Source organism: Oncorhynchus gorbuscha, linkage group LG05 (assembly GCF_021184085.1).
Source record: "Oncorhynchus gorbuscha isolate QuinsamMale2020 ecotype Even-year linkage group LG05, OgorEven_v1.0, whole genome shotgun sequence".
NCBI lineage: Eukaryota > Metazoa > Chordata > Actinopteri > Salmoniformes > Salmonidae > Oncorhynchus > Oncorhynchus gorbuscha.
Window position 1 is genome coordinate 20,047,252 of NC_060177.1, and position 23,893 is coordinate 20,071,144.

The 23,893-nt window shown below is 41.7% G+C and overlaps 2 protein-coding genes across 3 annotated transcripts in view; one reads left to right on the forward strand and one right to left on the reverse strand.

Annotated features, from left to right (window-relative positions):
* The window catches only part of LOC124035638 (transmembrane protein 178B-like), a 9,939-nt gene extending 9,149 nt beyond the window's left edge, over positions 1-790 (forward strand). Inside the window, exon 4 of the mRNA XM_046349191.1 lies at positions 1-790. This exon is cut by the window's left edge and continues 2,457 nt beyond it. The gene's annotated coding sequence lies outside the window, so the exon portion shown is untranslated.
* Positions 791-1,399: 609 nt separating this feature from the next.
* Positions 1,400-19,955, reverse strand: LOC124035030 (growth arrest-specific protein 2-like). 2 transcript variants are annotated; one of them, XM_046348433.1, is made up of 8 exons: positions 19,744-19,955; positions 13,147-13,375; positions 12,164-12,273; positions 10,329-10,470; positions 8,166-8,229; positions 7,520-8,039; positions 7,149-7,256; positions 1,400-2,338 (listed from the first exon to the last, which is right to left on the reverse strand). In XM_046348433.1, the coding sequence occupies exons 2-8, from the start codon at positions 13,355-13,357 to the stop codon at positions 2,135-2,137; spliced, it is 1,359 nt and encodes a 452-aa protein (XP_046204389.1). In that variant the 5' UTR covers positions 13,358-13,375; positions 19,744-19,955; the 3' UTR covers positions 1,400-2,134. The 2 variants fall into 2 exon arrangements, with proteins under 2 accessions (XP_046204389.1, XP_046204388.1); XM_046348432.1 differs by having other exon boundaries at positions 19,646-19,955.
* Between the last annotated feature and the right edge of the window lie 3,938 nt (positions 19,956-23,893).

Genomic DNA, 23,893 nt, shown 5'->3' on the forward strand with positions numbered 1-23,893 from the left:
TCATTGTGACACTTTTCCAGCAGTGTTATGAGGTGATGAGCTAGAACCTTTCCAGTGAATTACTATTTGACTGTAGATAAAAACATTGCCTCAAAGTGACTACAAAGTGAAACATCCCAACATTGCTACTATATGTAGCACCACCTCAGACTTGTAAAAGAGTTGTGGATATTGGTGGTGTTCTGCTGCCATTCTGAGCTCATCCACAGTCTTCTCCTCCAGTTTATATCAACACACATGTACAGGTTTTGTCCCTGAGATCTCTAAATTGGCCAATGGTATTGAATGCATGGATAATTGCTACAATAAACAATACATTTATTGCAATTGTGTTGTTTGAATAATGATAAAGGTTCTGTTGCTAAACCGGTTGATAGAGAAATATCTGGGTAGCGTACCAAGAATGCTGAAAAAGTAGTAAAATGGCCACAAAAAAAGAATGAGAGAAGGAGTAAGCACAATATACAACTTGTATGCAAAAGTGACAGCAAAATAGTTCTCTTAGTGGGACTTCTCATGTTTCATGAGGAACTGGAAAGTGTTCAGTGTGAGCAATGTGGGACACTGTGTACAAATGCCACAATTTCAAGTGGCACCTCTTTAAGTAGCACTGCTATGATTTTCTACAAGTCATTTATACTGGTTTAATCCACGAGGATGGAGAAAGACGATTAAAAGACATTATAGTCTTGCATGAGATCATTACGGTTCATTTCTTTTAATGTATTCAAACTTGTCCATTTTTTTAATCTAATTTATTTTACTGAAATAAAATGTAATTAACATACTATTCTGAAGTCAACTGTGTCTGTATATTTCATGTATTCTAGATGTCTATGTCATCTTATGTCACAACAGAAAAACACTGAGCTTAGGTAAACCTCTTCCTGTGTACTGCCCATCTGGGCTTACATGTACACTATTTCACACTCATAGAGAGTATAATCAAATAGGCTATTATGGTTCTTGCAACCACTGCAGTAAAGTTTTGGTTGGATATGTGGCACATTTTTCAGAAGAATTACACGAATGCCATGATTTGACAATAAAAAAAACAACCATCATCCATCTCAGTTTGTCTTTCATCAGTATGTAGCACATATTCATTCTCCAAATGAATACAGCATTGATGAAGTTTTAAAAACAATCACGTGGATGTTGCTGACATCTGTCAATTAGTGAGCTGACACTGATTTAGTCCAAATGCTAGACTTACTTTAAGTGGACCTCAGTGGATGAATTCCCTGTAATAATATTAGGCTGCATTTAGACAGGCAGCCCAATTGTGATATTTTTTCCCCACCAATAGGTATTTTGACCAATTGCAGATCGTTTCACATTAGATAATTATTAGGGCTGATCTGATTGGTCAAAACAATATCGTAATTATGCCGTATGTCTGAATGCAGCCATAGCTGCTAAGAAACCCTGGGCTAGGTGTTGCTTGTACCATCTATTTCTTATGACATGATGCCACCTAGAGGAGAGTTGAGTATTTTCTGGCTGTGTCCTCAGTTGTGTTTATTCCAGCAACCGAGGAAGAGTCAATGCTGCAGGGTAGTAGCTAACCATCGAACAACTGACTACAGATACATTCATAGTTTGCATGGGCATGAAAAAAGGTACAAATGTGATGTTATTACATGATATTCAATCAGAGTACATTCCAAAATATACATAAAATACTGAAAATAAACATTTAATAAATGATCCCTATATCGTCTTCTCTCAGGGTACTATCAAAAATATCTTATAGTACAATAAAACAATTCTTATAGAGAAATGACTGGACAGTCTTGAGATGAGCCCTCATCCAATATATTAAAATACAACTATAAACACCATTACCCCTCAGCTATACTAGCCATTCTGGATCAACTCTTTTCAAGACGACAGGATAGATTTTTACAGATAAGATCACTTTTTCAAACTAACCTTAAAAATAACACCATATTTTGTTGAAATCCTTTAGATGATAAAATATACCTTTCTACATACATGTGAACCACTAAACCCAACCTAACAGATAATAATACAACTCCAGAAAAAACCTTGATATGCTCAGAATAACCAGGAAGCTTCATTGCTAGGTTGTGGTGTCAGTTATCTGTTATGGTTGAACAGATTCCTTGTTTTATTTCTTGGCACGGTAGTGTGCCCCCACCACCATATAGTTGTCTGGTGACAAGTCCTTCATGTTGGGGGACTTTCCTTTGGCCCGACAGGTCCTGACCGGGGTGACCGGTGGACTCCGGCAGGGGTCATGCTTCAGCAGGTAACATCCCAAGGTCTCCCAGCCTCCCCCGATGCGCACCATCACATGACGTTCATTCAGCATCTGCAGGAAGAACAAGATGGAGGGGATAGTCAGAAACAGCAGGTACAATACAACCCCTGACTGCTATTCTATTTGAGCAACTTAACCAATTCAACCATATCACAACAAAAGTACTTGTTTGTTGCTCAGTACCTAGCTTGGTTTTGAATCGCCCTTTAGCTATGTCTGATTTCAAGTAGGCCAAGGCATAGTAACCTTGGAAAATGTTATGATCCACTCCCCAGACTGAAACTGCTCGTTGTATGACCCCCCTGAGCCAAGAGAAGATACCCTTCCAATCAAATATTGACCAGTTCCTCCTGCCTGTGTAACAGCTCTCATGAAAGTCAAATGATCTCTGAGCCATAGAAAGAGACATCTTTGTCAAAATCTCATTAAGACAAATGAAACACTGCCTCATGATGCCAGCTGAGCACATGCAGTGGACTAATCCACAGACACGCACTCACGGGCGCGCACACAGAGGACACAGCATTCATAAATAGTACGTTGTTGTGAAGTCACCATGTACATAGTTACACTTAGAACACCCGTGATAGCAGGCAAACACAGACATCAGCACTCTTTAAATCAAGCCCTCTGACAACTACTGCATAGACACCTTCTTCTACACATCACCCGCTGGTCTGGTGCAAACCTGACGCTACCATGGCAACAGCTCTCAAATAATACAGTCGGATTGTAAGAAATTTAAAGCAGCGAAATAGAGACCGCTGTCTCTTTACAAAGCTGTAGCTCCACACAGACATCTAGATTCCCAAGAGGCCTTGCCTGGCCATCCGTCCTGTCAACACCGGCCCACCCCCTCCTTCCTTATCGCCCATAACCCCTTCATTATGGAACCATTAAGAATGTGATAATACAAGCAGATTTACACCCCTGCTATACGCCTCCTGTCCTCCACTATGCATACTAATGGCGAGATGGACGGTGGAGGTGTGTAAGTGAATACACACACGCACATACACAAGCAACCATGTGCACACAGACAATGCCTGGTAGTCCCATTTACCAACCCAAGAAGACCCTGAAACGTGATTTGCCTCAGCTGTCCACCGGCAGATTAAAATGTTATTGCTGACAGCGGGGTCAAGTTTGACATAACACAGGAACACAAGGATAAGAGGGAGGGAGGGAGGGAGGGAGGGAGGGAGGGAGGGAGGGAGGGAGGGAGGGAGGGAGGGAGGGAGGGAGGGAGGGAGGGAGGGAGGGAGGGAGGGAGGGAGGGCGGGAGGGAGGGAGGGTGGGAGGGAGAGAAACACCTATTTATGTTTTTTCCATTCATCAACCTTAGGTTAGGGCTGTCCATACAAATGTGGGATAAAACATTGTAGGCTATAAGGATTTGTCTTTTCAGTAGTCTCTCGAAAGCACTATATTTCAAGAGCTCTATGAGGAAAATATATTTGGGTTACTGTATTTAATTAATTGCATATGTAACAGAACACTAGTCAACACAGAACACTAGTCAAAACACGTTATGACTGTTATGGCTCTCAAAACTCAATATTCACATAGTGGAATTATGCAAGTAGACTTTCTCAGGAATTGTGCACACAACCCCCTGCGGCAGACATCTTCTTCTATATAATCAGATTCATTCTAACAGCCCCTGCCCCCCCACACGTGTGCCTTTACTACAGCCCATAAGCTGACTGCTGGATTCCCCTGTGTCTTTCTTCCCTGGCAGCTCTATTGATTCTCTCTCCTCATGGTTTGTTGTTGAAAGATTCATGAGAATGATAATGGAGGAAGAGGCCTTCACCCATCATCCACTAGGGGCCATGCTTAAACCATTCCCTTCTGAGGAATATGTATTGTGATTGCATGTATATTGCATGTATCTCACTCTACGGGAGGATCTTGTCACATGCAAAAAGGGCAGTGACTTTAGTATAACCTAACCACCGTCTCCTACTTATTCTTAAATTAAACTACTTTTTTCTTTTAGGTAATCCCATAAAACTTTAATGATTGCTTTAATGGAGATATGTCTTATTTTTATATCAGTCAGACCACTGCTAAAATATAAAGCAAATGTGTTGTGTTCTGATGGAAATAGGAAGTAATGGAAGTGAGATGATATTGTGAGAGGTTTTAATGTCTCCATTCTCTTCAGTGCCAGACACAGTTACCATCCCTGCTATAAAGCCTGGTGCTTAATTGGGCTTGGAGAAGAAAAGCCTTCCTTTCTTCAAAAGCTGAGAATGCTGCATGGAGCCCTCCAGGACTTGCATGATTGAAAAATCTCCAGTGGAGAGAGGGGGTGTCATACCAGGCCAGGCTTCAATGACCTGTCTGATTAAATCACACCACTAATGACTTAGTCTTAGTAATCAATAGATTCTGCTCTTTAAAAAGCCAAGCAAACATCACAGTACTCATACATCCAAACAGACATACAGGGGTTATCAGGTCATCACTCCACACATTCACAGGTGCTCTATTCATACAGAGAAGAGAAGTGTGTTTTTTTGTGATTGAGAGAAAGGACTGTGTATCCTACAGGTAGTGCTGTACAGCAGGAGTCGTCAACCTTTTCTGGCTCAGGAACCTCCTCCTAGGCAACCGGCGACCCAGGGACTCCCATCATACATTAGGCGACATTAGAAAGAAAATAAGATATGCTCTTTTCTGGTGTGGATGACAATAATATATATTCTCTTCTTTTTTTGTTATTCACAATGCATTAATTCTGTTGTTGCTAGCGATATTATATATATATATTTTTTGCCCCTTTTTCTCCCCAATTTCGTGGTGTCCAATTGGTAGTAGTTACAGTCTTGTCTCATCGCTGCAGCTCCCGTACAGATTCAGGAGAGGCGAAGGTCGAGAGCCATGCGTCCTTCGAAACATAACCCAACCAAGCCACACTGCTTCTTGACACAATGCACATCCAATCCGGAAGCCAGCCGCACCAATGTGTCGGAGGAAACACCGTACACCTCGCGACCTGGTCAGCGTGCACTGCACCCTGCCATAGGAGTCACTAGCGCGCGATGAGACAAGGATATCCCTGCCGGGCCAAACCCTCCCTAACCCGGACGACACTGGGCCAATTGACCGGGCCTCCCGGTCGTGGCCGGCTGCGACAGAGCCTGGGCTCGAACCCAGAATCTCTGGTGCCTTAGACCACTGCGCCACCCGGGAGGCCGCTAGCGATATTCTTAAAAACATTGAATTAATAAAATGAAATACAATCACTTTTTTATAGTATTTTTTATTTATCTTTTTTTGGACCCCCTACTGTACATGGGCTGCATACCCACGTTTGAATACCTCTGTACAGTAATAACAGTTAGGATGGAGATGTTGGGCACACAGACAATCTAAAGTGAAAAGGTAACGTAGCCTGGCACAAGTCCATGTTGCTGTAAATAAATCTGTAATTAGCAGTTATGCTCAGGAAACCACAGAAGACTAAAATAAGCCAAAGTGTGTTAAGGGGAGGGCATCTGGAATATCAGGAAAAATACAGAGCTTCAACAGACAAGCGGTTCACATGCAACCAAACCCCAGTCATATGACCTTGGTTGCCGAGAAACACTGAAGGATGAAAGAAAGGAAAAATACCATGAAACCGTCAAGGTACGCATATTTCTACACTTTGTCAATGTTCGTCCTAAACATACAGCCTCACTGAACTTGCCCATAAACCAACAACATCCCTTGGCTATCCATTTTTATGACCTCCATTTTCTTTGATGTGGTGCAAGGGCATGTTTTCCCGTGTCAGACATTTGACTATTACTGAGAAACAGGTGTTCCATGAGTCTAAGGCAGCCATTATATCTAAATGGTTGGTAAAAATAAGGTGTCTGTTGCTCAGGGAAGAATAATAGGAGTGCAGTTGTAACTCAGCGTGTCAGCTTACTGACAAAGACAGCTAAATCACATACTGTTATTGAGTAACACATTCTAAGCCAATGGATTTCAATGAGATTAACTGAGCATTAAAACAGTCTTCTGTTGGTGACCAATTGTCCCCAAAAGATGAGAAACAACATACGGTTTGGTCTGTCAGCTCAGTGTGGACAGCAGACAGACGATGCTACAGTGTCAGTCAAGGCCATATCGGGAACGCTTCCACTGAGGAAGCAATTGGTGCATTTCTGGTTCATTGAGCCCATAGAGTGCGACCCCATCCAATTATTGGTAAATTAACTATGGAATTGAATAGTCCATTTCAGAATATATTAGATATGGAGCAACTGAGTAAGATGTGCATTTTGAATTTAATCAAGTATAAATGTTCATTTGACATCATAGCTAAGATTGAACTTTTTGTTTAACAAAATAATATAGAATAACTTATTTGTAAGACACATTCAATACATATTAGGACAAATCAAGTAATACAAACCTGGGCATGTTTTAATAATACCTTTTCCCCATTAGAACTCAGTCTACTGTTGCCAAGCAACCATGTATCCCATGGGGCTTTGCCTGGAACAAGTCCTTCTCTGTAGATTCCCACTTATTGCAGCTTAGTGCAGCAAACACCCTCATTGCTCAATATATTTCAATCAACATTCTTAAATATCACATGATTAAAAAACAAACACATAAGGAAATGCAAAGAATGTAATATGTTTGTATTAAGTCAATACCAACAAATTAAATCGTTACATTTCCTCATGTGGTTGTTGGTTTAAATGAATGTTTATGTCCATACAGTATGTGTCCTATAAATGATGTCACTCACTGCTGTATAGAACAATATAAATATAATCTACTTCCATGGTTTCACGCAACTGCCTGAGGTTTATTAACCCCGACAATTAGGGTGAAGGAAGGGGTTTTGACATACTCGTACGTAGAGGACCTTCTCCCCGACACGGTAGCATCCTTTGGGATGCTTCTCCACAGGGAACTTAGTGGGGCAGCTGCATGGCGAGTCCTCGATAATGTTTCTCACCTGAAACACAAAACATCTCTAAGATAAAGCAAGCAAAGACACAACCTCCTACCCGTAGGCTATACCTACCAGCATTATCACCGCTAAGAATGTTTGCTAAACAATTGGAGAGGAAGTCTGGTGTAGTAGACTAGGTCAATACTTAAGATCTTTCCTACGATACAGTCAGCGGGGCAAGATGACACTGATTAGCTACTGTATTTCTCATTACATTGATGGGTAATTCATGGTTACTTTAGGCCTATTTGAGAGTAGGTACTTACTATGTCATCCAACAAGTCGCATGTGCTTGGCGTTTTCTTAGCAGATGATTTGCTTGGACGACGCGCCTTGGGCTTAGGTGAGGGAGAGGGTAATGGTTGTGATGGAGGTGACGGCAGTGGTGGAGGATGTGAAGGAGGAGGTGGAGAGGGGGAGACAGGGGTCTCTGTAAGGCTCAGGGCTGAGATAGGATCTGTGGTTGGTGTTGTGGGAGGGGTCTGAGTGGAGGTTGTGACAATGGTAACAGATGAGGTTTGAGTGGAAGTTGTGCTAGTGGTGGTTGACGAGGATGAGATGGAAGTTGGAGGAGTAGGGTCTACTGGGGCTTGAGAAGGGGGTGGGCTTGGACTGGGAGGTGGGGATACAGAAGCAGGGGGTGTAGGAGCACGGAGCAGCGGTAAGATTAAGGGAAGAGTTGTGGGTGAGGGGAAGGCCAGAGGTAATGATGAGGTGAGAGACCCTCCCTCCTCCCTCTCTATCTCTCTCTCCAGCTTCACCAAACCTGGGGGCTCCACACCATACCTAAAAGTGAGTCAGTGAGACACCATGACTGTTAGATGGTTGGTAAAGAAAGATTCCATGAACTGAGAATAGCGCAGTTGTGCAAGTCTCTGAGTGAATGATGTACACAGAGTCATGACAACTCACCTGGCTGAAATCCTTCCCAGCTCCATAAGACAGAGACACACCTCCCGAGGCTGTTTGTGGAGCACTGCCCATAAAGCACACACAACTTATGTGATGGCTAAACAAATAGTGTCATATTAATGTATAAAGCCTGAGGACATGAACAGCAGCTAAATGTGCGTTTACATGAACGCCCTTGACAAACCATACAGACTGTCAGGATGTCAGGGCACAAACAAACAACCTTCATCCTGCACCACGCTATTTGAATATGAGGATTCACACAGACTAAATTGAATAAAGATCAAACCAATGTGTTTACATTTCAAGAACCACAAACATCACACATGCTACCCATTAACAACGAGTATCATTCAGCTGCCAAAGAGATGCTTGCAAAGATAAAACAGGACATTATCTGTGAGGAAAATGAAAACAAGAGCAGCATTTTGAATACGGGTGAATGTCAGTGAGGACTCAGGAGGGGTTATGCCTTTCTCCAGAGCCCAGCTACCTTTGAAGCTGAACTCAAATCCCTGTAGGCACCAGACACGTGGGTAAAGAAAACGTGGGCATGCAGGCTTAACACAGCACGCTCAATGCCTGTAATCATCCGTAGTCTTCAAAGTTAGGCTCTCCAAAGTGATTCAAATGCTTATCAAAACATATCTTGTTCTAAACATGTCATTTCATTTCACAGGGACAGAAGGTGTGGTTTTGTTTTGGAGGGAAAGGACTCATGGATATACTGTGTAGTTAAATTAACTTCTCTCAGTAGCCTAACATGAAAAGGAAGCACCACCAAAGCACAAAAAAATGGGAAGAGTTATGGTATTATAGTTCAAATGTGAGACACATTGGACACAGGTAACCTTTGATCTTTGAAATTGGCAATGAAGTTCCTTGTCATTGCTCTATTCTGTAAATCCATCACTACACCAGGGATGCAACAGGGAAGAGGGAGGAGAGAAAGCAGGAATAGAGTAGAGCAGACATAATGCCACAAATACACAGTATACACTTACATGTGTACGTTGAAGTACAACAATTTAAGCAATTACGTATGTATGAAAATATACAGTATGAATGACTTAAAAATTCCTGTGTCAAACATAACTATTGAAAAATACAGTAGGCATCATGTACATGTCCTATCATTCTGAGTGCAATTCACCAATAAGCCAGTTGAGTCAGACTAGGGGGCAAACTGATGTGTATGGCAGTTAAACCTACACATTAACTCTCTCAGTGTCATGCATGCCCATGCAGGACCATGCCCAGGTGGAATAGGTATACCGCACACAGTTAATATCACTAAATGTGGTCAACATGCTATAACTAGTCTCCCATGTTCCGCAGTACTGAAGGCATCAAACAGAAACAGAGGTGAATGAGTGATACATGATCCTAAGACAAGACAATCCAAGTCACAGAAGAAAATACATCATCCCACTATTCAGGGTACAGAGTCAGCTAGCGCTGTGAGCTGACCTGCTTTCCAGCTCCACCTGAACATCTGTCTCTTTCCTTCCTTTTAAACCATCTCACCCACTCGCTAAATCCTCTACAGCTAGTGAGGAAGCATGGCTGGCCTTCTCATAGGGACAGTCACAGATCAAAGCTAGGAAGTCAGTGGAGGACAAAGACAGGTGACACTGGAGTGTTTTCCAAGTGGGGCCATGCTTCTACAGGACAGAGAAGAGGACAATTGGACACAGAACAGTCTTTCCACAGGGGACAGGCTACTAATCCAGAACAGGCACAAGAAAGAAACCATTCCAGAGACTACTGCCAGAGGCCTCCCATAGTTTGATAAGAGGGTATGAGAGTATATATATGGATGAGAGTAGAGATGGGATAGGGGCCGGAAACGTTTTAAAAGCAGATGTTCTTGTGACGTGTATTACGTGTACTGTTTCTCAATAAGATTATCTCTGGTAAATCTCTGGACGTCACACATCCTGAGCACAGATTAGAATCGGCAGAAGTGTGTTAATGAACTAACTGTAGAGTCTGTTGCCAATTAGCCACACCATTTCCGTGTTCATGAGTTAATCTGGTTGACTCTGACAGAGATTTACAGATTCTCTCTTAGACAGACAACTTGATGGATATTGGCTGTTTAAGGACAGATTTGTGTCCTGTCAGTGCCAGACGGAGATGGACAAGCAAGTAGGCACTTACCCAAGCCTTCAGACTCAAACAGGTAGGTCTCATCCACACCAATCTTCCGACACCAGTAGAGGAAGTTGGCAGTGTTGTCCCGGGCAAAGAAAGAGCCAGAAGCAGCATCAGCTCGCCAATGAATCACCCTGCGTACGAAGGGCTGGGGAAAATACACAGGGACAATCACCAAGTCAGTGTCAATACTCTGATTCATCTCAATACACTGAGTATACCAAACATTAAGAACACCTTCGAAATCCACAGGGATGCTGGCTCATGTTGACTCCAATGTTCCCCATAGTTGTGTCAAGTTGGTTGGATGTCCTTTGGGAGGTGGACCATTCTTGATACACACAGGAAACTGTTGAGCATGAAAAACCCAGCAGCATTGCAGTTCTTGACAGAGCCTGGCACCTTCTACCTACCATACCCTGTTCAAAGGCACTTATATTTTTTTGTTTTTTGCCCATTCAGTCTCTGAATGGCACACATACACAATCCATGTCTCAATTGTTTAACATGGTATAATTAGTGCATTATAATTATTAATAACAGCTCTTTTCTATTTAATTTTTTATTTAACTTGGCAAATCAGTTAAGAACACATTGTTATTCACAATGACAGCCTAGGAACAGTGGGCTAACTGCTTTGTTCGGGGTCAATCCCCGAACAATTTGGGGTCAATCCCACTACATTATCCTCTTGGCATCAATTATTTTCTTAAAGGCCCACAATACAGCCATTTTTTATGTCAATATCAAATCATTTCTGGATAACAATTAAGTACCTCACTGTAATAGTTTTCCATAAACAGTTTAAAAAAGAAACAGAAATAGCATTTTAGCAAAAAAACTATTTCTCAAGCTAGAATTTTGCTGGGACTGTCTGGGTGGGGAGGGGAAAACTGAAAACTAACTGTTATGCCAGGGAGGTTTGGAATTCTCTTTGTTCTTGCTCTATTAACTAATTTACCGCCAAAACTCCATCCCACCAAAACAGGCTGTAATTTCAGGCAGTCTCTTCAAACAGCTCTTACACTAAAATGGCATTATCCTAATTTTCACAGTATTATTCCAACCTCATAGTGTGGAAATGTATTTAAACACAAGAAAATCACATTTTTGACTGCACTGGGCCTTTACCTAATTAATTGTCTGGTGATGTCACCAGGCAAGCCGAAACTCCACCCATGCAAAACCTGCTGATTACAAGGTCCTGTGTAGATTGTATTTTCAACCAGCAAATATCAGGAAATAACACTGATCAAATGTTTTCACACTTTTACAGTGTTAGTTTCATCAGCTGTTGAACAATATTTTAAAAACAATAAACTGTAAAAACATAATTTTGACAGCACTGGGCCTTAAATTAAATTCCCTCCAAATGTCAGATGTGAACCATAGAAAGTAACTCCAACAACAAGCACTTGGGCAGATTCTGTGTAAGATTCTAAACAATATTGAGTCATTTTTTTATGAACTTAGGAAACAGTTACTAGTAAACGCAATTCAAGAATGACAATGAAGCGTGGCATTATGCAGTTCTCAGTCAGTCTGCAGACTGTAGTACTCTGAGAAGGGGTGAGGAGAACCACAGATGGTGACTTCAAAACCAGAGACTCTCAGTGAAACATTCTGTCCTTTAATGTCTACTTTCAAGTGATGCTAGGTTAACATAATAAATAAATGCACCAAACGTACACCAGAGACGGCTCAATTGCAGATCGCATCTTAAGACTGAGCCACTGAAATACAGACATCTGTATGGCATAAGTAAGTTGATGAAAGATCAATATTCTTAATTGGGATCATGTAATGTATGCTGTCTATGGTCATATATGTTTGTATGTTACCTTGCCATTGCTGGCTTGGATCATCCTCTCCTGTAGCTCCTCGGCCAGCTGGCACAGCAGAACCCCATTATCCAGCCTGTCCATCAGGCTGTCAGCCGTGACCCCAGAGTCTGTGGTGAGAAACGTCAGTCAACAACACCACGATAAACAGGCCACAGAAAGGGGAGCCCATTTGACATCAAATAGTTGTCTTACATCACTGTGTGCTTTACATCTAATAATAATGTCTTATAAAAAAAAGTAAAAAATCTGTACATGATAAGTGACTATATAGTGGCTACATACTTATCATGTAGGGCATTATATGTCATTACACAGGTGTTTTTGTCCGGAGGTTACTACTCACTGTCATGACACAGATGTACTATACTGCTCCGGCATAATTTTTGTGAATAATGAAAAGGGATAATGGGACCTTATTATTAACGACGTCATTCTCATGCAAACTTCCTGGTTGTATGTACACCTAGAAAATACCTGTGTGGCTTTGCATTGTTGCAAGTCGATCCCTATGTGTGAGTGATGGATATTATCTCGTCGTCTCCCCGACCCAGACACACACAGGCTGTGACATGTTCAGGCCCTTCCTGACTTCCTTCCAATAATATCTTAATTAACAGGGTTCCTTTCAGTGACCAGACATGCAGGAGTATTTCAAGGATTTAGGTTAATGTGTGCCTTTCCAGTTCAGAACACCAACCAATAGCTATGTCCCCATTATCCACTATAAAAAGTATGATCCAGTTTCATGTCCTCACATAACCTGTATGTCATTGGGTGACATTTTTATTGATGTTCAGAAATGATAAAAATAGGCCTATGTTGCACAAGAATTGAGCTAAACCAATGCATCACATTATCTTAGTCATAGTTCAGACACATTCCTTGTTAAAAGTGTTTTAAAAGCCCCAAACCCCAAGATGGTTACAGGTTTGTTGCAGGTGTTTCGTAACAACGTAAAAACCTTATGAAAGTCACCCTACCCAGAAACATGTTGAGCCAGAGAGCCAGGTCCTCTCTCATGGGCAGCAGGCTGGCTTCGTGGCGGCTGGGGAGCCATTTGGTGTACTGCTGTGGGCTCTCCAGACCAGGCCCATCGTGGTGCTGTTTGGGACTGAGGAGGCAACATATTCCGAGCCCAGTGAGATGTATTGGACTGTATTGGTCGTCCTCTGTTTCTACCGGACTGTTCATGATTCCCTCCTCTTTTACCTGCAGGACAGGAGGAAAAGAAGCTGTTAATATTATATTTCATTCATATTTCAAATATTTTGTATTGTCACTTTTCTAGATTTGCAACATTTGAATATATCAAATCAAAGGAGGGAGTTGGAGAGCTTATTTGCGGTGCGGCATTTCTATCTGTAAATCAGCTTTGTCAGAGGGGCGTCGACCTGTCTGTCAGCCTCTGGTACAGTACGTTTTCCTGGAGTTTCAATATTTTCTGCACATTTCTAGTTGTATACATCAGGACAGCCATTCGGTATAAAGTTTTAATAGCCTACTACAGCAAGAGTTCAACCCAACTCAAACATGCTCTAGCCTCTCGTTCAGTTGACAGTAAATCGAATGGTGTGGAACACTCTTATTGACCCTAACCAGGCCTAGGAGCACTCCACACCTTCCTCCCAGAGCAGGGGCCAGGACAGGGGCATACAGCTGAGACAGGAGCCAAGCGTGGGCCAGGTCGGGGGGGGCTATGAGAGTCAACAGAGCACAGTAGGAGGACTGTCCACCAGACTCCCACATGAGCGGAAAGGTCTGGAGTTGGTGGAGGTCCGGGCAGGAGGAGGTTTTGGCACAGGTAAAACTCGTAATGGTCTTCAGTGTGGAAACCAAAAGCATGGATGATACACATACAGACAACATACTAACCCACACAATAAACACATACACAAACACTATGGACCATGTATTCACAAACATACAAAATACACGTACTGACACAAGAGATCACACACAGAGCCTACATACACACAAATCTTCACACAAACATGAACACACATGCACCAACCTTTTGTCATAACTGTTAGTGTAACTGATGTCAGGGAAGGATTTAATAGACAAACATCTAAAGCCAAGAGCCAATCCCCTGGCACTATTCTATGCCTCATTTCTCCTCTTTCCAGACAAGTATTCATCATAAAGGCCAACCCCGTGCAGAGACATGCTTTGGCTTCCCATAATCCCCACAGAAAACAACACATGCACCGGGGTTGCAGAAAAGGACTCAATAAAATATACTGGTCAACTTCAACAAACACTGTTCCCATAAGATGCCCAGAGTCTATGGTATGTACATAACTTCAGATGTGCCGTTCATTTCAATTGCCAAGAAAATGTGAGCTCTGTTTAAAGTCACAGACTATCGGAAGGTTAAACAAACTGACTGCTGACAGGGACGTAACCCCCACAGAAGCCATCACTCGAATTGTACTGAAAATAGCATTTGTTGATAGCAAACACATGTGCAAACAGTATAATTTCAAGGTAATGTCCTATTGTCTTCAAATATTGACTAAGGAGCTGTCATGCTGTCACATAGGCACCCACATGAAAAAATACAACAGTTTACGATAGAATTCTACAATAAACTGTAGTATACTGTAGAATACTATAATACACACCGTAGTATCCTTCTATCATGTGTAGTACCTACTATAGAATGTTGTACTATACTATAGAATACTATAGCAAATACTACAGTATTTAATTTGCATATACCCTGCCAATTCCCCTCCCTATATCAAAATTTGTCTCACCCATAATTGAGAAACATACATGAAAAGTATAGAACATATACTGTATTCCCTACAAGTTATAGAAAAGAGCAGAAGCGCTGAACTATCCGTTCAGAATTTCTCCAGTAGGTTTCCTGAAGAAGAAAGCCTCCACTTCTATGTCAAAGATAATAAAACAAACACACTATAGTAAATACTACTGTAATGTCCGCAAAAACACTACAGTAAATACTACAGTACACTACAGTCCGCAAGAATACCACAGTAAATACTACGGTATACCGTACTACAGTCTGCAAAAACACTACTGTAAATACTACGGTATACCATACTACAGTCTGAAAAAACACTACAGTAATTACTACGGTATACCGTACTACAGGCTGCAAAATCACTAAAGTAAATACTACGGTATACCGTACTACAGTCTGCAAAATCACTACAGTAAATACTACGGTATATGGTACTACAGTCTGAAAGATCACTACAGTAAATACTACGGCATACCGTACTACAGTCTGCAAAAACACTACAGTAAATACTACGGTATACCGTACTACAGTCTGAAAAATCACTACAGTAAATACTACGGTATACCGTACTACAGTCTGCAAAATCACTACAGTAAATACTACGGTATACTGTACTAGAGTCTGCAAAAACACTACTGTAAATACTACGGTATACCGTACTACAGACTGCAAAAACACTACAGTAAATACTACAGTATACCGTACTACAGTCTGCAAAATCACTACAGTAAATACTACAGTACAGTACATTCCGTTAAAACACTACAGTAAATAATACAGTACACTTCAATCCGCAAAAACACTACAGTAATTACTATAGTATATATTACAGTTCTTTTTCACTACAGTATTTATACAGTGCATTCAGAAATGATTCAGACCCCTTGACTTTTTCCACATTTTGTTACGTTACAGTCTTATTCTAAAATTGATTAAATTGTTTTTCCCCCTAATCAATCTACACACAATACTCCATATTGACAAAGAAAAAACTGTTTTTTATAAATGTTTATGAAAAACAGAAATACCTTATTTACATAAGTATTCAGACCCTTTGCTATGATGCTCGAAATTGAGCACAGGTGCATCCTGTTTCCATTGATCATCCTTGAGATGTTTCTACAACCTGATTGGAGTCCACCTGTGGTAAATTCAATTGATTGGTCATAATTTGTAAAGGCATACAACTGTCTATATAAGGTGTCAAAGTTGACAGTGCACGTCAGAGCAAAAACCAAGCCATGAGTTCGAAGGAATTGCCCATAGAGCTCCTTGACAGGATTGTGTTGACACACAGATCTGGGGAAGGGTACCAAAAAATGTCTGCAGCATTGAAGGTCGCAAGGAAAACTGTGGCCTCAATCCTTCTTAAATGGAAGAATTTTGGAACCACCAAGACTCTTCCTAGACTTTCAGACCATGGGAAACAAGATTCTCTGGTCTGATGAAACCAAGATTCTTTGGCCTGAATGCCAAGCATCACATCTGGAGGAAACCTGGCACGATCCCTACGGTGAAGCATGGTGGTGGCAGCATCATGCTGTGGGGATGTTTTTCAGTGGCAGGGAATGGAAGATTAGTCAGGATCGAGGGAAAGATAATTGGAGCAATGTACAGAGCGATCCTTGATGAAATCCTGCTCAAAAGCGCCCAGGACCTCCGACTGGGGCGAAGGTTCACCATCCAACAGGACAACGACCTCTAACAGCCAAGACAACACAGGGATGGCTTTGGGACAAGTCTCTGAAGGTCCTTGAGTGGCCCAGCCAGAGCTCGGACTTGAACCCAATGAAACATCTCTGGGGGGACCTGAAAATAGCTGTGCAGCGACGCTCCCCATCCAACCTGCCAGAGCTTGAGAGGATCTGCAGAGAAGAATGGGAGAAACTCCCCAAATACAGGTGTGCCAAGCTTGTAGCATCATACACAATAAGACTCAAGTCTGTAATCGCTGCCAAAGGTGCTTCAACAAAGTACTGACTAAAGGGTCTGAATACTTATGTAAATGTGATATTATTTGCAAAAATGTCTTTGTCATTATGCAGTATTGTGTGTAGATTGATGAGGGGGAAAAAACTATTTAATCATTTTTAGGCTGTAACATAACAAAATGTGGAAAATGTCAAGGGGTCTGAATACTTTCTGAATGCACTCTACTATAGTTAACTGTAAATACTACAGTATACACTACAATGAATACTACAGTAAAGTCTGACAAAACACTACAGTGAATACTACAGTATTTATGCCATAGCAGGCTATAGTATTTTTTCAGGTCGGCAGGACGGCCTACATAGTTTACGCAACACAAGCCCCAGGTTAAGGAATACACCTGGGAGACCTGGGAGTTGTGTGGAATCCAGGCAGGTAGGAAGGGGGAGGAATGGCTGCTACTACCTATGTAGTCCATTTGCTTGTGAAAGCAGGTAGATGGCGCAGCTAGCACACAACCTACAGCAACAGTAGTAGGTCAATGTACCAACAAAGCCCTCAACCATGGACAGATCAGATTGATGACCTTGTAGACTTACGGTCCCTCTATGTTTGTCATTGTGACTTTAGTAGGGTGGCTTTGTAAATGCACCATGCAGGCCTAGGTGAATAGACGGAGGCCTGTCTGCCATGTATGTGGCTGTTTTTCAGGCTGACCGGCCCGGGCCTGGGAGCCTCACACTCTAACAGAACACACAGGTGCCACATTCACACCTCTACTATAGGACAATCCAGGCACCTGTGTTCCTAGACAAAAGGGGTCTTTATACTCAAGGCCGAAAATACATTCACACATACTGTATGTACACCCACACACACGTACACACATACACAGACACCCACGTATACACAGGCGCACAAAAGCCCATACCTGCATTGATATTATGTCTCTACCACCTCATTTATCTAGTCCTACCTAAAATCTCTTTAGCTTGTACAAGATTTCCTTCAGTGACATTTTGGGGGCCTGTTACTGTGTTGCTTAATCATTGACTGTGTCTTAATGGCAGGGAACAACCTCACAGGGAAACAAATCCATTAGAGGAAAAAAAAGTGTAGAATTCTACTGGTAATATCAAACTTAAGAATGTGTGTAGTATGTTCCTGTAATGCCAAAGCGGGCCATTGAAATTGAAATTCACAAGACTGATTGATGGTCTGGTTCCCTTTGCCCGAGCTGGCCCTAACCTGGGCTCTGTCATGGGGATGGGTCTGACGGCTCTGATGCTGTCTCACATCTGGCACCGGTAAACAAGTGTCCTTTCAACAGGCTGAGAGAATGTTTTCATCTTGAAATTATAGTACCTTCTTTCAGGCTTCAAGAGTTTGAGCAGAAAAGACCTCAAACTGACAATGGCTTGTCCTGACACAAAGTCAATTGCCAACAGCAGTGTGTTGTGGTATGTACTTGGGCACTTTACTAAACACCACTGATTGTCAAGTGGAACTAATTGATCACCAAACAGCCAGCATCTATAGATGTTTTCAAAGACTTCCCCTGATCTAAATATCAGTTTTCCAAACAGTTTGAATGAACAATTCAGAGAAGAACAAGATGGACAATCATAAGTTGATGTCCAACAGCATTGCTGGAAGCTACACCATTCTGAAACAGCATTTGAACAGAGATCTGGTGTCCCCAATTATCGAGTCTCAGATTTAAACAGCTTCACTGGGGTAATGCGACCCTACTGAACACAGATACTGTATTCAAAGGGTTGGTTGCAGGGTAGGTAGACTACATCTTGCTGGGCTCCAGGCCCGGTACATGGCTCTGTCTCAGCTGGTTCCAGACTAAATAAACCAGACCGGCAGATAGGATTGTAAGGTCAATTGCCCATTGCTGTTTATACACCTTGAACAACGGGGCTTTACTCTAGAATTCCACTGGACATTTTCTTTTTACTAGGCCACTAAAATCAAACAGAAAAAAGGAATTTTAGCATGGATGGTGCTAAGGAGACATTTATCAAATAAACAGTGACTGCAGCACAAGCTGTTCATTGAGTGATTATTGGCCCAACCATTGCCCTCTGGGCCACAGATTTACATCAATATGACTATAGATATATTATTTTCAGTTCCCTGGTTGGAAGTTGGTCCAGGGTGATATGTACACTTAGATCAGTTCTAGTAAATATGAGATGTTTTTCTTCATGGAGTACAATTTTGAGCACATCCCATACTAATTTCGTTCACAAAAAGTATTCTATGTTTATATAAAAACGTATTACATTTATATATATATATATATATATATATAAATAAATAAATAAAATGAATCTTAACATTCATTTTGAACCTGAATATATATAATGAATGTTAAGGTTTGGCAATGCAGCTGTCATTTACCATCTATAACTTAGGATTTATTACATAAAAGGAATGCTACCGCTTGAAACCATCACTATTTCACTGATATTTCAATGATAAACTAATGCATTTTGTAAAATACATACATTTTATCTATAGCTTCACTTTTCAGATCACAGGTCACAAAGTCAACAACTGTTTTTTCTAGTAGGCCTAGTGGTGAGTAGTAGAAAGTACAATTAGTGGAGATAGTGGTCAAACTAAACAAAAAAACACAGGCTATTTATTAATCATGTACAGCCATCACCATCACCATCCTCATCAATGGCCTTCATTATTAAATATTCAGAATATCTTAATCAACTTTCGGCATAGAAATAATACATTATAAAGGAAATACTTACAGAGTCAATGAGTAAGTATAACTGTTCAATAAATCCCCCCAGTAAAAATCAACAAAGAGACTGTGTGTGTCGGCACAGCAGCACCAAGCACCACTTACAGGTTATCTTCTCAGGTCTGCTAAACGGAAAATGTGCAATAAGAACGTAGGCTACGTCCACTTCTCAATGAAACACCCCTGTGCGCCTTGTCAAAGCTGCTGGTGTCATCTTACAAGTTGTGGGTGTTACGGCTGTCAACGACGTTGTGACAATAACAATAAGTTGTTCATATGTCGAGGTCCAATGTCAAAACTTTTCGCATTTGTTTTGTTTGATGACTCCACCTTATTGCTAGCCTACATGGAATGGATGACGCGCCAAAAATCAAAAGACACGAGGTGACAGTTCTGAATTTCAAGATACTGCCTGCACATAGTAGTCATAAAGACCACCCACACAAGTAACCCCTGCACGTTTTAATAGCAGATGGAGATGATTAAAGTCTCCGCGGGAAACTTGCTGGTGGAGGACTGACAAAACAGTGGTGCTGAGTGCTCAAAGCAAGAATGTCCAGTACCCACCACGAGACAGGGTAACATTAGCGATGACTAATGTAAGAGTTCTACATTATTTATAGTGGAATCCAGATACAAAATAATAGGGACTTGCTCTGTGACTAACACAAGTCTGCCTTTTCTCTAAGGTCTATGTCAATATGGGTGGCAGCTCAGCTACCCAAGTGAAGAGGAAATTCAACAACTTTTGGACAGTGGAAATTGATTATATATATATATATATATATATATATACATATTAACAACCGATTAATGGTGCCTTTTAAATATTTGTTAAAGGCCTCATAGGATTCAGGGACATAGCAGCGGGTAGTAAGGGTGCTGAGGGTGCTGCAGCCCCTCTGATAAATCACAATAAACAAATAATTAATATAAACCAATATAATATTAACAAATATTTATAAATAATTAAAATATATATATATATTACTCCTATATGAGAGGAGCCAAAAACTCTTCAGCAGAGCGGGGAGAAATGCACTCAGGTAGCTCAGAAATGTAACCTGATGAGGGTGAGGATGAATTTCCTGGCAGGTGCCATGAAGACCGCTGAGTTCGGACCTCGTCCCGGTGATGACAAAGATGATTCTGGCCCAGTGGGAGTGAGATTTTTGGAGAGAATGGATCCTTGCCTTCGGGATGGGTGGGGACTGTTGAATTGCTGAAAGTATCTCAAAGTGATTTTTTTGTGTCTTCTGGGCGCTCCTCACCGCGCGCTGCACGGGACAAGGCCTGTGACTTGCTTTGCTCTCCAGACCGGCCTCAAACTCCAGTACAGTATGTGACGGTGTATGCACCTTTCAAGTTAGTTACGATCCACCAATACACATTTTAAGAAGATGAAGGCAGCGTTTCCTACACCAGCTACCCTGGAAAGTTTAAAAGGTAGCAATTTTGTTCTTCAAAACGGGGGGCTTTTGGCATTAGTTTGACATTTCTAAACAATAACTGTCAAGTAGGTAGGCCAAAACCCTCAAATAATATAACACTACGTTTCATCAGTTTTATCAGTAAAGGACACTGTTTATATCATTGATAACCATCAAGTGGGATTAGATCATACACTACCTGACCAAAAGTATGTGGACATCTGCTTGTCGAGCTTCTCATACCCTAATCATGGGCATTAATATAGAGGTGTTCCCCATTTTACTGCTATAACAGCCTCCACTCTTCTGGGACGGCTTTCCACTAGATGTTGGAACATTGCTGCAGGGACTTGCTTCCATTCACCCACAAGAGCATTCATGAGGTTGGGCACTGATGTTGGGTGATTAGGCCTGGCTTGCAGTCAGTGTTCCAATTGATCCCAAAGGTGTTCGATGGGGTTGAAGTCCTGTTTTTTTGCAGGCCAGTCTTTCACACCGACTGCAATTTCTGACAAACAATTTCTGTATGGACCTCGCTTTGTGCACAGGGACATTGTCATGCTGAAACAGGAAAGAGCCTTCCCCAAACTGTCACCACAAAGATGGACGCACAGAATCATCTAGAATGTCATTGTATGCTGTAGAGTTTAGATTTCCCTTCACTGGAACTAAGGGGCCTAGACGAACCATGAAAAACAGCCCCAGACCATTATTCCTCCTCCACCAAACTTTATAGTTGGCACTATACATTTGGGAAAGTAGCATTCTCCTGGCTTCCGCCAAACCCAGATTCGTCCATTGGATTGCCAGATGATGAAGCGTGATTTATCACTCGAGAGGTTTCCACTGCTCCAGAGTCCAATGGCAAGCATTGTGCATGGTGATCTTAGGCCCGTGTGCAGCTGCTTGGCCATGGAAACCCGTTTCATGAAGCTCCCGACGAACAGTTCTTGTGCTGACGTTGCTTCCAGAGGCAGTTTGGAACTCGGTAGTGAGTGTTGCAACCAAGAACAGCGCTACGCACTTCAGCATTCAGTGGTCCCATACTGTGAGCTTGTGTGGCCTACCACTTCTCGGCTGAGCCCTTGTTGCTCTTAGACATTTTCACTTACAGTTGACCTAGGGAAGCTCTTGCAGGGCAGAAATTTGACAAACTTACTTGTTGGAAAGTTGGCATCCTGTGATGGTGCCACCTTGAAAGTCATTGAGCTCTTCAGTATGGCCATTCTACTGTCAATGACTGTCTATGGAGATTGTATGGCTACGTGCTCGATTTTATACACCTGTCAGCAACGGGTGTGGTTGAAATAGCCAAATCCACTCATTTGAAGGGGTGTACACATACTTTTGTATATACAGTTGAAATAAGAAGTTTACATACACCTTAGCCAAATATATTTAAACTTAGTTATTCACAATTCCTGACATATAATACTAGTAAAAATTCCCTGTCTTCGGCCAGTTATGATCACCACCCTTTTAAGAATGTGAAATGTCAGAATAATAGCAGAGAGAAGGATTTGTTTCATCTTTTATTTCTTTCATCACATTCCCAGTGGGTCAGAAGTTTACATAGACTCAATTAGTATTTGGTATTTTGTCCCATTCCTCCTGACAGAGCTGGTGTAACTGAGTCAGGTTTGTAGGCCTCCTTGCTCGCACACGCTTTTTCAGTTGTGCCCACAAATTTTCTGTAGGATTGAGGTCAGGGCTTTGTGATGGCCACTCCAATACCTTGACTTTGTTGTCCTTAAGCCATTGATGCTGCCACCCCCATGCTTTACGGTTGGGATGGTGTTCTTCGGCTTCCAAGCATCCCCCTTTTCCTCCAAACATAACGATGGTCATTATGGCCAAACAGTTCTATTGTTGTTTCATCAGACCAAAGGACAATTCTCCAAAGAGTACGATCTTAGTCCCGATGTGCAATTGCAAACCGTAGTCTGGCTTTTTATGGTGGTTTTGGAGAAGTGGCTTCTTCCTTGCTGAACAGTCTTTCAGGATATGTCAATATACAGTGGGGCAAAAAGTATTTAGTCAGCCACTAATTGTGCAAGTTCTCCCACTTAAAAAGATGAGAGAGGCCTGTAATTTTCATCATAGGTACACTTCAACTATGACAGACAAAATGAGAAAAAAATCCAGAAAATCAATTTATTTGCAATTTATTTGCAAATTATGGTGGAAAATAAGTATTTGGTTACCTACAAACAAGCAAGATTTCTGGCTCTCACAGACCTGTAACTTCTTCTTTAAGAGGCTCCTCTGTCCTCCACTCGTTACCTGTATTAATGGCACCTGTTTGAACTTGTTATCAGTATAAAAGACACCTGTCCACAACCTCAAACAGTCACACTTCAAACTCCACTATGGCCAAGACCAAAGAGCTGTCAAAGGACACCAGAAACAAAATTGTAGACCTGCACCAGGCTGGGAAGACTGAATCTGCAATAGGTAAGCAGCTTGGTTTGAAGAAATCAACTGTGGGAGCAATTATTAGGAAATGGAAGACATACAAGACCACTGATAATCTCCCTCGATCTGGTGCTCCACGCAAGATCTCACCCCGTGGGGTCAAAATTATCACAAAAATCCCAGAACCACATGGGGGGACCTAGTGAATGACCTGCAGAGAGCTGGGACCAAAGTAACAAAGCCTACCATCAGTAACACACTACGCCGCCAGGGACTGAAATCCTGCATTTGGATGATCCAGAAGAAGATTGGGAGAATGTCATATGGTCAGATGAAACCAACATATAACTTTTTAGTAAAAACTCAACTCGACGTGTTTGGAGGACAATGAATGCTGAGTTGCATCCAAA

Coding starts and splice junctions, on each gene's coding strand:
- LOC124035030 (XM_046348433.1), bottom strand. CDS start 13,357: ATGAACAGTCCGGTAGAAACAGAGGACGACCAATACAGTCCAATACAT. Junction 10,471..12,163: donor TCCAAGCCAGCAATGGCAAG/GTAACATACAAA, acceptor TATTTTCCCCAG/CCCTTCGTACGCAGGGTGAT. Junction 7,257..7,519: donor GCGACTTGTTGGATGACATA/GTAAGTACCTAC, acceptor TTTGTGTTTCAG/GTGAGAAACATTATCGAGGA.